Source organism: Delphinus delphis, chromosome 1, assembly GCF_949987515.2.
Source record: "Delphinus delphis chromosome 1, mDelDel1.2, whole genome shotgun sequence".
Lineage (NCBI taxonomy): Eukaryota > Metazoa > Chordata > Mammalia > Artiodactyla > Delphinidae > Delphinus > Delphinus delphis.
The window spans coordinates 112,686,376-112,701,379 of NC_082683.1; the positions used below are offsets into that span (position 1 = coordinate 112,686,376).

At 48.0% G+C, this 15,004-nt stretch overlaps 1 protein-coding gene across 1 annotated transcript in view; it reads right to left on the reverse strand.

Annotated features, from left to right (window-relative positions):
- Positions 1-9,451: 9,451 nt before the first annotated feature.
- The window catches only part of IQGAP3 (IQ motif containing GTPase activating protein 3), a 37,798-nt gene continuing 32,245 nt past the window's right edge, over positions 9,452-15,004 (reverse strand). The window contains exons 32-37 of the mRNA XM_060008324.1: positions 13,883-13,970; positions 12,926-13,138; positions 12,219-12,385; positions 11,806-11,907; positions 11,257-11,365; positions 9,452-10,576 (exon numbers count right to left, since the gene is read on the reverse strand). Of these exons, the coding sequence (XP_059864307.1) occupies positions 10,463-10,576; positions 11,257-11,365; positions 11,806-11,907; positions 12,219-12,385; positions 12,926-13,138; positions 13,883-13,970 (793 nt within the window). The 3' untranslated portion in view covers positions 9,452-10,462. The remainder of the gene's footprint in view (positions 10,577-11,256; positions 11,366-11,805; positions 11,908-12,218; positions 12,386-12,925; positions 13,139-13,882; positions 13,971-15,004) is intronic.

Genomic DNA, 15,004 nt, shown 5'->3' on the forward strand with positions numbered 1-15,004 from the left:
TTAAGATCTACTCTCCTAGCAACTTTCACGTATAGAATACAGTATTGTTAACTGTAGTCACCATGCTGTACATTAGATCCCAGAATTTATTCCTCTTATAACTAGAGGTCTGTACCCTTTGACCAACATCTCCCATCTCCCCACCCCCCATGGATAGGATCATTCATTCATTTAACAACTATTTATTGAATACCTACGTGTGTTAACTGAACAGCTATTCCCAGAACATTTTTGTTCTGAGTCCATTTTGAGGGACATCTCTGGTAGTTCCATCCATTGTCTCACCCTTTTTCACATATTTATCTGGAAAGAGAAAAGCCAGGCTTGGTAAGGAGTGGCATGTTGGTGTAAAAAGACTTCAATATATTAGGTAAGAATAGTGAAAATATTCAGCCTCACTCTTCCAGTTATCTATTGCTATGTAACAAACCACCCTACAACTTAGTGGCTTAGGGGACTTCCCTGGTGGTGCAGTGGTTAAGAATCCGCCTGCCAATGCAGGGGACATGGGTTTGAGCCCCGGTCCGGGAAGCTCCCACATGCCACAGAGCAACTAAGCCCGTGCGCCACAACTACTGAGCCTGTGCTCTAGAGCCCATGAGCCACAACTAGTGAGCCTGCATGCCACAACTGCTGAAGCCCATGTGCCTAGAGCCCGTGCTCCGCAACAAGAGAAGCCACTGCAATGAGAAGCCAGCGCACCGCAACGAAGAGTAGCCCCTGCTCGCTGCAACTAGAGAAAGCCCAGACAAAAAAGACCCAACGCAGCCAAAAATAAATAAAATAAATAAATTTATAAAAAAACAACAAAAAACGTAGTGGCTTAAAACATCATCATCATCACCATCATCATCATCATCACAATCATCACCTTCATCACCATCATCGTTATCATTATGGTTCTGGGCTTGCCTGAGCTCAGCCAAGCAGTTCTGTCTTAGGGTCACTCATGGAGTTGCAGACAGACAATGGCTGGAGTCTTCCCAAAGGCTTCCTCACATGTTTAGTTGTCAGCTAGGACCTCAGCTGGGAACGTCAACTGGAACCTACACTTGGCTCCTCTGTGTCAGCTTAGCTTCCTCACAGCATGGCTGTAGGCTACCAAGAACAAATGTTCCAACAGGACTGGGCAGAAGCCATATCATTTGTGACTTACCTTTAGAGGTCCCAGAGCCTCACTTTCAGTGTAGTTCTAGGCCTGCCCAGATTCAAGGGAAGGGAACATAAAGGCCAACTCTCAATGGGAGGAGGGCCGATGCCATGATAAGGAGAGCATGGGGGCTGGGAGAGTTTGTTATGGCCATCTTAGAAAATATAATCTGCTATTTCAGTCATTATCAAAAAATGAAAACTAAACAATCACGCTTGTAGTTTTCAAACGAACAATGGATTCGGTTAACAGAGAGTCAAAGCCAAGTCCTTCTGTGTCAGGCCAGATGGGCTAAGTTGTGCTGCGGTGATGACCACCCCCCAAATCTCAGTAGCTGAAGATAGTAAGTCTCAGTGCCAGACAGTGCCTGGCTGTCTTTCCAGGGTGCTACCCACTGGTGACTCAGCTCATGACACTTGTCACACATAGGATAGTAGGGGGAAGTTCTGCTCCAGGTAGCCACTCGGTAGTGACCCAGGCCGATGGAGGCTCTACCATCTTGTAGCTGCACTCTCTGGACCACAGATACCGACGAGGGAAAGAAAGACCAGAAAATCACATGTGGGATTTTTGTCGCCTGTGAGCCTGGAAGTGACACACTACACCTCCTCTCACATTTCATTGGTCCAAACTGTTCATATAGACCCGTCTAGCTGCAAGGGGCTGGGGAATGTAGCAGAGTAATTGGGGTTTGGGGTAAGCATTTAGTGGTCTCTGCCACATCTCGTGTGACCCCAACAAGGCCATACACGATCTGTCCTTCCACCTTATCTCTCAAACCTTTTCTCCAGATATCCACATGGCTTACCTCTTCACCTCCTTCAAGTCATTGCCGAGATGCCTCCTCCTCAGTGAAGCCTCCTGATCACCCTCCTGAAAATCCTAACCCACCCTTTATTCCTCCCCTTCACCCGTGCTGTCCCTTATTCTGATTTTTCCAAAGTACTTATTACTTCTTTTTTTTTCTTTAAATTTCTTTATTTTTGGCTGCGTTGGGTCTTCCTTGCTGCGCACAGGCTTTCTCTAGTTGTGGCGAGCAGGGGCTACTTTTAGTTGCAGTGTGTGGGCTTCTCATTGCGGTGGCTTCTCTTGTTGCAGAGCACGGGCTGTAGGTGTGCGGGGTTCAGCAGTTGTGGCACACGGGCTCAGTATTTGTGGTGCACAGGCTTAGTTGCTCTGTGACATGTGAGATCTTCCCAGACCAGGGCTCGAACCTGTGTCCCCTGCATTGGCAGGCGGATTCTTAACCACTGCGCCACCACGGAAGTTCCTACTTCTTTTCTTTTCAATTGAAGTATAGTTGATTTACAATATTGTGTTAGTTTCAAGTGTACAGCAAAGTGACTCGGTTATATATGTATAGATCTATATCCTTTTTTCAATTCTTTTCCATTATACTTTATTAAAAGCTATTGAATATAGTTCCTTGTGCTATACAGTAAATCCTTGTTGTTCAAAGCGCTTGTTACTTCTAACATACTAAAGTATCTGTCTTTCTTTACAATGTCAACACCATGAGGGCATCAATCTATGTCTGCTTTGTTTAACGACGGATCCCAAGTACCTAGGATAGTGCCTGGCACAGAGACGGCACTTAATAAATATTTGCTGAAGGACTGAATTTTTAAAAATCCTTGCTGTCGGCAAGGTCGTGGTAAGACTAACACTTCTATGCCCTCTTAGTGGGACTATAAATTGGTGTAATAGAGTTTTAAATAAACTTTTAATTTTGGAATAGTTTTCAATTTACAGAGAAGTTGCAAAAACAGTACAGAGAGTTCCTGTATATCCCTAAGGTTAACATCTTACATTGTTGTGGTACATTTGTCAAAACTAAGAAACCAATATTAGCATATTATTATTAACTAAACTCTAGACTTTATTCATTTTCACCAGTTTTCCCATTGGTGTCCTTTTTTCTGTCCCAAGATTCAGTCCAGGGTACCACATAGCATTTGGCAATCTGTATTTTTAAAATGTGCGTTCCTTGCCGAGGAAGGGGCCTTCTTATGCTACACTGGGAGTGGTAGGAAGGCAACTGAGAGGTTTCGCAAGCCCCACGAGGGTAGATTTGTGTTGATTTGCAAGAGTCAGGCTGGGCTTCATTCTGGATCAAGGAGTACTGGCCCCATAGGGTGTACCGGTTTTCTCTCACCTTCTGTGCCCTCTTTCTTTGTTAATTGATACAGATTTTCTGGAGGACATTAGGTCACATGCAAAAAGTGCCTTTAAAAGGTGCCTACCCTTTGACACAGCAACTTCCCTTCTAGGAGTATAATCCAAGGAAATAAACCCAGGCACAAAGATTTAGGTAGAAAGATGAATCAGGAAGGAATCTTTGTAAATAATAAAACATGGCGCTGAGGAATTTCAGCAAGCAGGGATCTGTCAGGAGACGCTGATAGCACTCAGGGTTGTAAGGAGTGAGATGACTTGACCTGGGAAAGATGACACGCTGACCCCTCTAGGGATCTCAGTGTCAGAAACTGCTGGCTGTCTCTCCAGGGTGCTGCCAGCTGGTGACTCAGCTTCAACTGGCTTTCCTTCCTGGGTGTCACCCTCAGAATTCAAATTCTGATTGCAGAAGGGAAGGGAGTCTGTGTCTATTCTATAGCCTTGAGCCCAGTGTCCTGGTCAGGGGGAGGCAGATTCTGCTAACCATTAATCCCACCAGTCATTTGGAGGAAGAGAGAATCAGTACCCTAAAGGAAAAGACTCAGGACTTCCCTGGCAGTCCAGTGGTTAAGACTCTGGCTTCCCCTGCAGGGGGCACAGGTTCGCTCCCTGGTCAGGGAACTAAGATCCCGTGTGCCGCATGGCATGGCCCAAAAAAAAAAAAAAAAAAAAAAAAAGACCCAGAGAGAACAATGCCAACAGAGCCCCCTACAAGGGATTTGCAACATAACATTCTTCTATATATCAAAACTTAACCCTCTAGACGGTTATTTTATAGTGGATGGATTTAAGTATATATGGTTATTTTATAGTGGATGGATTAAGTAAATTATGGTATATCCCATTTAATATGGTGAATTTTTTACAGTGTTAAATGGAAAAAGCAGGTTACAAAATAAGATGCGTAGTGTGATTCTAATTACAAATATGATTAGAAGAAAATACATCAAAATATTACAAGTAGCTATCATTTGGTGATGGTATCATGAATTATTTTAACCTTTTTTTGCTTTTTAAATATTTTCTAAATTTTCTACAATGAATATGTGTTATAATCTGGAAAAACCTAATTTTTTAAAATTTCATGCTCTTTGATCTAGTAATTTCTGTCCTAGCATTCTAAGGAGATAATTAGAAATGTAAATAAAGATCTTATACCCAAGGATATCCATTGCAGAATTATATAAATTAATGAAAATGGAAAACTGTCCAATATTATGGGAATGTTAAATATATGAACTATATGGGTTATGTTATAGACATTAATAACGTTTTTGAAGAATTCTTTTTGTTTTTAATTAATTAATTTTATTTTTGGCTGTGTTGGGTCTTCGTTGCTGTGCGCGGGCTTTCTCTAGTTGCAGTGAGCGGGGGCTACTCTTCGTTGCGGTGTGTGGGCCTCTCATTGCGGTGGCCTCTCCTGTTGCGGAGCACGGGCTCTAGGCGCGCGGGCTTCAGTAGTGGTGGTACGCAGGCTCAGTAGTTGTGGCTCGTGGGCTCTAGAGCACAGGCTCAGTAGTTGTGGTGCACGGGCTTAGTTGCTCCGCGGCATGTGGGATCTTCCCGGCCCAGGGCTCGAACCTGTGTCCCCTGCTTTGGCAGGCGGCTTCTTAACCACTGCACCACCAGGAAAGCCCTGAAGAAAATTTTAAGACATAGAGAATGTTTTTCACAGCTAAATGAATAAAGCAGACTCTAAAATTGCATATATAGTGTGATCTCAGCTACTCCATTCAGTCCCTCTGGTTTAATTCAACAGTACCAATGTGGGACTTCCCTGGTGACTCAGTGGTTAAGACTCTGGGCTCCCAATGCAGGGGGACTGGGTTTGATCCCTGCTCAGGGTATTAGATCCCACATGCATGCTGCAACTAAGAGTTCGCATGCCACAACTAAGGAGCCCACAAGCCGCAACTGAGGAGCCTGACCGCCAAAGCTAAGACCTGGAGCAACCAAATAAATAAATAAATAAATATTTTTTAAAAAACCCCAGAAACCCCAGTGCTAATGCACTTTTTAAAAAAATAAATAAATTTATTTATTTATTTTTGTCTGCGTTGGGTCTCCCTTTCATTAATTATGTAAATTAATGAAAATGGAAAACTGTCCAATATTATGGGAATGTTAAATATATGAACTATATGGGTTATGTTATAGACATTAATAACGTTTTTGAAGAATTCTTTTTGTTTTTAATTAATTAATTTTATTTTTGGCTGTGTTGGGTCTTCGTTGCTGTGCGCGGGCTTTCTCTAGTTGCGGCAAGCGAGAGCTACTCTGTTGCGGTGTGTGGTCTTCTCATTGTGGTGGCTTCTCTTGTTGTGGAGCACAGGCTCTAGGCGTGCGGGCTTCAGTAATTGTGGTGCGCAGGCTCAGTAGTTGTGGCTCATGGGCTCTAGCGCGCAGGCTCAGTAGTTATGGCGCACAGGCTTAGTTGCTCCACAGCATGTGGGCTCTTCCCGGACCAGGGCTCGAACCCGTGTCCCCTGCATTGGCAGGCAGATTCTTAACCACTGTGCCACCAGGGAAGTCCCTGCTGATGCATTCTTATGTCACATGACTAAAAGTATTCCCTGTAGAACAGTTCTTCTCAAGCTGTCTGTAATGAAGGGTGACATCTTAAAATTTCCCATCTGTTATGGACTGATATTTTCGTGAAATACAATAAAAACTAGTTATTAGAAAAATGAAATGAAAAGACTTATAAAATATAAACTCAATCTTTTATTAGATTCAGGGGTGAAACTGCTGGCTGTGAGTTTCTAAATGCTTGTTCTCAATTTCGGCATGTGTCCCAGTAGCGGACCAGGAACAGCTTGTGGTGCCTAATCCCAGCAGCACTGCTGTAGAACAAGGGACACGCCACTCCTCCGTGATGTTCACACCTCAGTTCTAGAGCCATAGCGTGCGTTGGCTTTCCTTTTCATAAGACTAGTATAAGCTCACTGTAAGAACAGCACAGAAAGATACTTCCTCCTCCCCAAAGGTGACCACTGCCACGTTTCTTGTGTATCTTTCCAAACAACATGTACCATTGGCAGCTTGTCACATCATTGCACTCAGATCTAGCTCATCATTTCTATTGGCTGCATAATGTACCGTTGTGTGGCTGCCTTTCTAAGATCATCACCATTACAAATAATACTGCAACAAACGCTCCGGAGCTCTTTGCTCCCTTATCCAGGTGTCTCCACAGGAAAAATTCCTTACTGGGTATGTATGCTTACGTTAAAAAAAATAAATATAATTCACATACCATAAAATTCACCCTTTTAAGGTGTACAATCAGGTGGTTTTTTACTATATTCACAGAGCTGTGCAGCCATCCCCACTATTTAATTAATATTTTCAACATCCCCCAAAGAAACCCCATATCCATGAGAAGCCACTTTCCATTCTCCCCTTTCCCCAGGCCCCGGCAACCACTAATCTACTTTCTGTTCCGGACATTTCATATAAATGAAATCATACAATATATGACCTTTTGTGTTTGGCTTTCACTTAGCATAATGTTTTCAAGGTTCTTCCATGTCGTAGCATATATCAGTACTTCCTTTTGATGGCTGAATAATATTCCATTGTATGGATAGATCACCTTTTGTTTATCTATTCATCAGTTGATGAACATTTGGATTATTTCCACTTTTTGGCTACTATGAATCATGATGCTATGAACATTTATGTACAGATTTTTGTGTGGACGTATGCTTTCAATTTTCTTGGGTATATACCTAGGAGTGAAATTGCTGGCTCATATGGTAACTCTATGTTTAAAATGCTGAGGAACTGCCAAATTGTTTTCCAAAGTGGCTCCCCTATTGTACAAGCTCCCTCGCAATATATGACTTGTAATTTCTCCGCATCCTCACCACTTGTTATTATTTAGCCATCCTAGTGGGGGTGAAGTGGTATCTCATGATTTTGACTTGCATTTTGTTAATGACTAATGATGTTGAGCATCATTTCATGTGCTTATTAGCCATCTGTATATCTTCTTTGGAGAAATGGCTTTTCAAATGCTTTGCCCATTTAGTTGGGCTTTTTATTTTTGAGTTGTAAGAGTTTCGTTTCTTTTTTTTTTAATTTCTTCCTCCCTCCCTCTCTCCCTCCCTTTCTGTGTTGGGTTTTTGTTACCGTGCATGGGCTTTCTCTAGTTGCAGCGAGCGGGGGGCTACTCTTCGTTGCGGTGCGCGGGCTTCTCATTGTGGTGGCTTCTCTCATTGCGTAACATGGGCTCTAGGCGTGCGGGCTTCAGTAGTTGTGGCTCGCGGGGTTAGTTGCTCCGCGGCATGCGGGATCTTCCCGGACCAGGGCTCGAACCCGCGTCCCCTGCACTGGCAGGAGGATTCTTAACCACTGTGCCACCAGGGAAGCCCAATAAGAGTTCTTTATACATTGTAGATATAAATCCCTTGTCAGCTATATAGTTTGAAAATATCTTCTCCCATTTTGTGGGTTGTCTTTTTATTTTCTTGAAAAGTGTCCTTTGAAGCACAAGTTTTGAATTTTGATGAAGTTCAATTTATCTATCAATACTTTTTCTTTTGTGGCTTATGCTTTCAGTGTCTAAAGAAACCATTGCTTAATCCAAAGTCATGAAAATTTATGTGTTTCTTCTAAGAGTTTTATAGTTTTAGCTCTTATGTCTAGGTTTATGATGTTTTAACTTTTGTTTATGGTGTGAGGTAGGGGTCCAACTTCATTCTTTTGTATGTGGATATCCAGTTGTCCCAGCACCATTTGTTGAAAAGACTACTCTTCCCCCCATTGCATTGTCCTGGCACCCTGCACTTATATTTCTGATGTTGCCAAATTGTCCTCCGAGGAGGTTGCACTGGTGTATAGCCCCAACCATTGTAGCTAAGTGTCTGTATCTCAGATTGGGCATCAACAGTTAGGAGAAGACTTGATGAACTGAAGCTCATCAGGGACCATCACTAGGGTCGAGTCAGGTGAGCCTGGAAGAAGAGAGTGGCATGAGAGTGTGGGGTGAAGGAAGTGGAAATGCTTCAGAGAAGAGAAAAATGCGAGGGAATATAATGTGAGCAGATGGGCCCGAGTTTAAAGACTTTTTGCCCCTTACCAGCTGTGTAGCGTTGGGTAGTTATCTAATCCTCTGAATCAGTTTCATCATCTGTTAAACAAAAATGGTGACTGCTTACCTTTGTAGAGTTGTTGTGAGGAATAAGTGTATGTAAATATCCCAGCAATAACGGTAGCTGTTGTGACTTTTCTACATGCAGTGCCTGCAGCTGAGATCATGTGATTGTGGGGGGGCATCACAGTGGGGTAGTGTTGGAGCCATTTGGTGAGTGTGAGACTTTTAATGATGACTGATCATGTACAGAAACTTGGATCCACTGGTACGTGTCACTGTCACCCAGAGCGAGGCGGTACTTGAAGTTTTTGCTGTGACATGTTAAGGGGGGGAGAGGATGTGACTGAGATTGAATGTGACAGCAAGACAGATCCTGAGTGACAGAATGGAACGGAGTGCAGGGAGATGGGCTGCACTGGGCAAACTTGTGTGCACCCGCCCAGTAGGAGCTGCTTGGGAGTTCTGAAGTCAGGACGGGTGTCTGTATAGACTGTCCCCTCCTCCAGACTCCCCTCCGTGCTTCCTGAAACCTGGGAGGAAAGGAGGGCGGCTTTCCTCATGGACATGGGATTTTTGTTTTTTGTTTTTTTTTTTTTTGGACATGGGATTTTGATCATAGTGTAGAACCCACGATACTAAGGAGCTGTGGCTCAAGCACCTTTGGTGTCATCACCCAAGGCTCAGGAAAAGAATTTGCAGCAAATGTGTGCAAAACGGATGAAGTAGAAGCTGGACTGGTTTCTTCTCCTCTTGGCTTTAGTCTTCAGAGTGGCTGATAAAAGCAGAATCAAAACCTAAGCATTTCTTCCTACTCTCTGTCCCCTGGGGGAGGGAAGAGAGGAATAAACGCCACATCTCATTAAGCATTGATGAGCTCAGGCAGGCAGAGTGGGCCCACAGCCGAGGCAGGCAGGAGGCTGGGGGAGGCTGCAGGAAGGACTCCCCAGCTCACCAGGGAACATCTGTCCCAGAACTTGGAGGCCTGCGCGGGAAGTGAAATAAGGGGTTAACAACAGATGTGGGGGTAACAGCTGCTTTTATTAAAATGAAATCAGAAGGGCCACAGGGACAGGAAGCTGGGTAGATGTGGGGACAAGAGAGAGACAGTGGCTGAGACAAGATGGCAGATCTATGGAAACTGCCTGGAAGAGTCAGCTCTAAGGTGCAAGAATCCTGAGGGTGAGAGAGAAAAGGGGAAGACTGCTTTTTGTACCGTATGAAGCTGAAGTAATGAGATCTTAAACACGAGTGATCCAAGGTGACTTTATATACAAGGTATAAAAGATTGGCATGAATATTAGTTTGAACAGGGAAATGGGAACTCTTTCTCTGAGCTCAAAAAGAAAGCAAGCCATGATTAAGGCTGCACAGAGTATAGGGGTAGGAGAGAATAAATACCCTAGTGACCCGCATGTAAAACAGACTGTAAACAAGGGAATGCGATTTGAGGTTAACGGAGGGTCATCTTGCCTAGGCCGCCTTGGATGGCAACCGTGTCACAATGCCACATGGGCATTCACGAGCGCCGTCCACCCGGTGTGAGGGTGACGGGCTGGAGGGTGTGAGGCGTCACAGAGTGGCCTGGGCTTCAGCAGGGCAGGAACACACACTGCTGATGAAGTGGGAGTGGGGACAGGGACCCTCTGGCTTTGGGGTCTGCGAAGGGAAGGGAGGCAGCAGGAAATCAGGCCGCTGGGGCAGTGCTCACGGTATTGGGAGGGCAGCAGCAGACGCAAGAGCAATAGCTTTCTCAGGTCAAAGGGCAGGCCCTAGGTCCCTACCATCCGGCTGGAAAACCGTGGGGTTCTGGGACTTCAAAGCCACACAGCCAGACTCAGAGACAGGGTTCGCTTGAGCCAATTAGAGTCCCTGCCTGTGGCCAGGTAGACAAACTCCTCCCAGCTGGGGAAAGGGTGAGACTCCTCGAGCCCTGCCCAGTCCTGAGCTCTGGGCGTCTGCAGGGAAGTGGAATAGTGCATTAGTGTTAAGAAAAGCATCCAGCGAGGTAAGAAAGGCTTGGGTAGCACCCACTGCCTCTGTCACTTCCGCAAGAATTTCTTGTTGAGGAGGAAGATGAGAAGGTTGACGTTGACCTTGGCCTTGTTGAAGAGTTTCATGACAGCCACACCCTCGTACTGGAGCTGCAGGAGGTCCTAGGAGGGAGGGAAGGGGCAGGGAAGCAAGTTTGAGGGTTTCTCACGGTGGCCCATACAGCTAGTCTATAAAACACTAACATCTTGGAGACTTACACAGTCATCCAGTGGCACTGGCCACTGAAGTGGGCATTGAAACCCCCTTCACAGATGAGGAAACCGAGGCCAAGAGACAAGTACGGTGACTTGACCAAATGTCAATTCAAGCAGAGCCAGGGCTTGAAATCATTTAAAAGACAAAACAGCAGAGCAAAAAGATTTGGATTTAAAATCACTGCTTCCCTGAACACTGGCTTATGACTTAGGCCGGCTTCTTAACCTTTTAGTCTCAGAGCCTATAAAATAGGGATAATGCTTGAGAGTTTCGGAGAGGATTAAATGAGGTAATGTGTAAAGTCCCTGACATGTGATAGGGCTTCAAATACTAATCCTGCTCTGACATCACCAGCCCACTCCACTCTCCTGATGCTTGGCAGTGGGGTCTGTGTCAGGGCACGGGGACAGAGAGGCTTGGGCTACACAGACCATCACCCTTCTCTTCAGGAATAGACGATACGGATTGGGTGGGGAACAGAGCTGATGTCATCCGCGGCCCAGGGAAGCCAGGCGAGGCTGCCATCTTCAGGCTAGCACCGAAAGCCCATCGGGTGTCTTGAGGGCTCATGGGAGTGTCCCCTCACCTGATAGTGAAGCTGAAATCGCTCCATGTCCACACCCAGGAACTTGGCATTTACTTCGAACTTTCCTGCCTCATCTCCAGGGGTGATGTCAAAGATCACATTTCTGAAGCTATCAAGAACAGGATTCAAAACAGGGACCCACTGCGTCTTTCCAGGGCCACAGCCGCACTCTTCCACCCACTGCTGCTCATCCCAGGCAGTGCTGTGAGTCACCCAGAGCCAGGCTTCCCCTCTATCACTCTCTTTCTCCTCCCACTTTTACCTCTGCTTACACCTCAGCTCTTCTCTCTGCCCAGCCCTAATCAACTGTTCTCTCCTCCAGGACACCTTCCCAGCATCTTCTGCCTTGGGGTGTCTAGAACTGTGCCAGACCACACCCACTGCCCTTAACTCTGTCTGGAAATGTCGTGTCTTCCCCATTGTTCTAGCAGCTCCTTCAAGGCAGGGACCATGCCTCTCCTTCCCTCCCACCTGGTGCCCAGCCCAGAGCCCCACCCCCAGGTTAGGACATGGGAGAGGTCTGACATTCTGCCCTCCAAAGACACATACTGAGAGGTGGGAAGATCTTCAATTTCCACCAAGACACCCTTCTCCAGGAGCTGGGCAGCAGTGTAATGGAGAGATGGCTGCTTCTTCCCTTTCCCAGAACTCCTGAGGAAGAAAAGGCCCCAGAGAATTCATCTAACAAACCCTTCAACACCAAAGACACTAGTTCTCTCTGTGGCTGGTAGGAAGGAAATTAGACCCCGAGGAAGACTTCTCACTGGTGGAAGACAAGAGGAGGGGGCTGCACTTGAACCCAAGACTTTGCGAGTGAAACTCGAAGACCAGAGTCAGGAAGGGACCGTGCTGTTCTGGGGTGAGATGTCCCTATCAAAGCTGGGAAAGAGTGGGGCAAAGGTCGACATGGGCAGGAGGAGAGGTCAGAGGCAAGCTTCAAAGTGTAGGAAGGGAGCACCTACTTGGAGCTGGGGGCCAGGTGGTCCAGGCAGGCCCGGATGTACTGGCTGTAGTAGTCGCCCTGCTCCTCATAAAAGGTGGCCTTAGTGCTCAGGGCCTGGAACGTGGCCTGGAGCTTCACCAGCTCTGCCTTCCGCCGCTGCCGGTGCCTGCGCTGGTTGCAGATGTCCTGGGGTTGGGGGCACCAGGGGAGGGGTGAGTTGACCCTTCCTGGCAGGAGAATCTCAGGGTCTGATTCAGGCCCGAGAACAACTCACTGTAAGGATCTTTAGGAAGAGCAGGAAGAGGAAGATTTCAGGTTGTTTTCCCTAGGAGGAGGGCAATCTCAAGGACCCTATCCCAAACCCTTGAAGGACGTTTTCAGGGCCTCTCCCCCATTGAGGAGTAACTGTTCCACGGCTCCTTGTTTTTTAGTGAAAGAGAGTTTCAAGAATACTCCCTTCCCTGACGAATTTTGAGACCTTTCCTTCAAAAAGGACCCTTGGAGATCGCTTGGCCTTCCCCTGGCTGGTGACAATTTTGGGTAGGCACTCACCAGGGAGAGGCCTGCCCTTGAGGTGCCAGCACTATGGACATGCGTGCGCACACACACACACACGCGCACACGCGCGTGCACACACACACACACACACACACACACACACTCTCTCACTCCCTCTCTCTCTCTCTCTTTCTCGCCCTTCCGCTCCCTCCAGGCCCAGGCCGTTACCTTGGCCAGTTCGTCTACCAGCCCCTGGTAGCCGTCGCTGGCGCTGACCAAAGCCAGGCCCTCGAGTCGGCGCAGGTTCCGCAGGACACGCTGTTGCTTCTCTGCCAGCGGCAGGAGGGAGTGAGCTGTCAGCGAGCGGTGTCGTCGCAGCGACACTGGGGTCTGGGCTTCACAGGCCTGGCGTCGGCACATCAGCCGCTTGTGGGCTGCTTCCTGGGGGCAGAGATGCGGAGGGGTCTAGCAGGCCCTACCATTCTGCCCCCAGGCCATGGTCCAGGGGGGAGGGGCGGGGGGAGGTGGCTTGTGAAGAACATCAAAGTGTACAGCCTCGCAGATGCTGAAGGGCCTCGCGGGTCACCTGAGAGGAAGAGCGGCCAAGGGGGCCCCACTAGGAGTACAGCATAAAGGATTCCGGTAGACACTGGCTGCGACTCCCAACGACGGAGCTTTGTGATGGCTCCAGGGTATCTGGGCTTCTCTCCCTCCTTCTGTCCTGCGTTGTGGGACAGGCCTCTACTGGTTGTCCCCACCTGTTCTCTGGGAAGCCCCTGGCTGAGTCTGTACTCCAGCTGGCCCAACTTGCCCCTGGCCACCCACCACTCAGCACCTTCTCCTGCCTCCAGGCCCTCAAGCAGCCCACTCCCTACGCTGAGCACCGGCCCTTCGGTGCTCTTCAAGGGAGCCTGCCCAGACTGCCTCTCTGCACCCCCAGCAACTCCTAGCACTGACAGCAGGGGCTGGGGTCCCTGCAGGGCTCACTCTTATTTCAATGGGGAGTAGGGAGGGAGGTGGAGTCTTGGCACTCTGCAGCCTGAGGGTCTCTGGGGGTCAAGGGCAGAGGCCTCGGCCCCCCAGAGCTCACATTACTGGTGAGCACAGCTGTCTTCCCGGGAAAGGCATCAGCCATGCTGTTGGGGGGTGAACGAGACAGTACCTGTGGGCCAGCCTGCCGCTCACCTGCTCTCTGGAGGCCGAGAGGGACAGGATCTCCTTGAGGGAATCCCCAGAGTGGAACTGCATGATTTCAGCCAGCATCTGCTTGGTGCTGCAGGAGGGGAGCGAGGGGGGAGAGGTGAGGGACAGGGGGAGGGTCTGGACATGGGGCTGGTTAGGGAGCTGAGAGTAAGTGGACCTTGCCCCGCATCACGGCTGCCAGGGATGCTTGGGTGGTAAGGAGAGAGGGTGCGAAGGGGGTAGGTGTTGTGAGGAGAACATAACCAGGAGGAAGACCCAGGAGGTGGGGTGATGGGTCTGTGATACAGAACTACCATGGTTCCGAACACACTGTGCTCTCTTACACCTCTGTGTCCTCTGCCTACAATGCCTCCCACAAATGGTCTTCCTTTGAGTCCTTTGGCTGAAGGACACACTTCCTCCTCTGTGAGACCTTTTCCACCTAGGTGTCCCTCTGAGCACTCATGCACCTGACACCCACCTCCCTCTTGGCGGCCCTCTGATGTGTACTCACCCCTAGCCTCGCCCCACTGTAAGGGCTTTGATGGCAGGACAGAGCTGAACACCCTGCTCACTGGTTTACCAGGTGAATGGGTGAGCAGAGGGACTGCCTTGCTGGCAGGGGGATCAAAGTGGCGACCTGGCTCCTCTTCTGCCTGGATGACCAGCCCAGCCCTGCTGGGGGTCCTCCCTCACTTTTGCAGAGCTGGGGTTGAAAAGCTCCATGCCCATCTCCTGACCATCACTCGTAGGACAGGGAATTAGAACACGAGTTCCCCCACCGACCGGCTGTGGGACTATAGGCAAGTCACTTAACCCAAGTTTCTTTCTTCCACTGGAAGGCAGGGAAACCATCATCTACCTCACCATTTGTCCCTTAGGTTAAATGATGTGTAAGAAAGCATTTGGTAAACAGCACAACAATATGCGAACAACCGTGTTGCCAATGTCCTAACTATTCCTTTGCCTTCAGCCACAAGACAGCGCAAAAAGCTGAGGCCCCCAGAAGGGAAACAGCTGAGACTGCAGCAAGGGGAAGGCCAATTCGGCTTCAAGGAGAACTTTGTGAAGGATAAGAGAGCCCAGGAAGAAGGTGGGATGGCCACTCCACAGTAGCCATCTTAC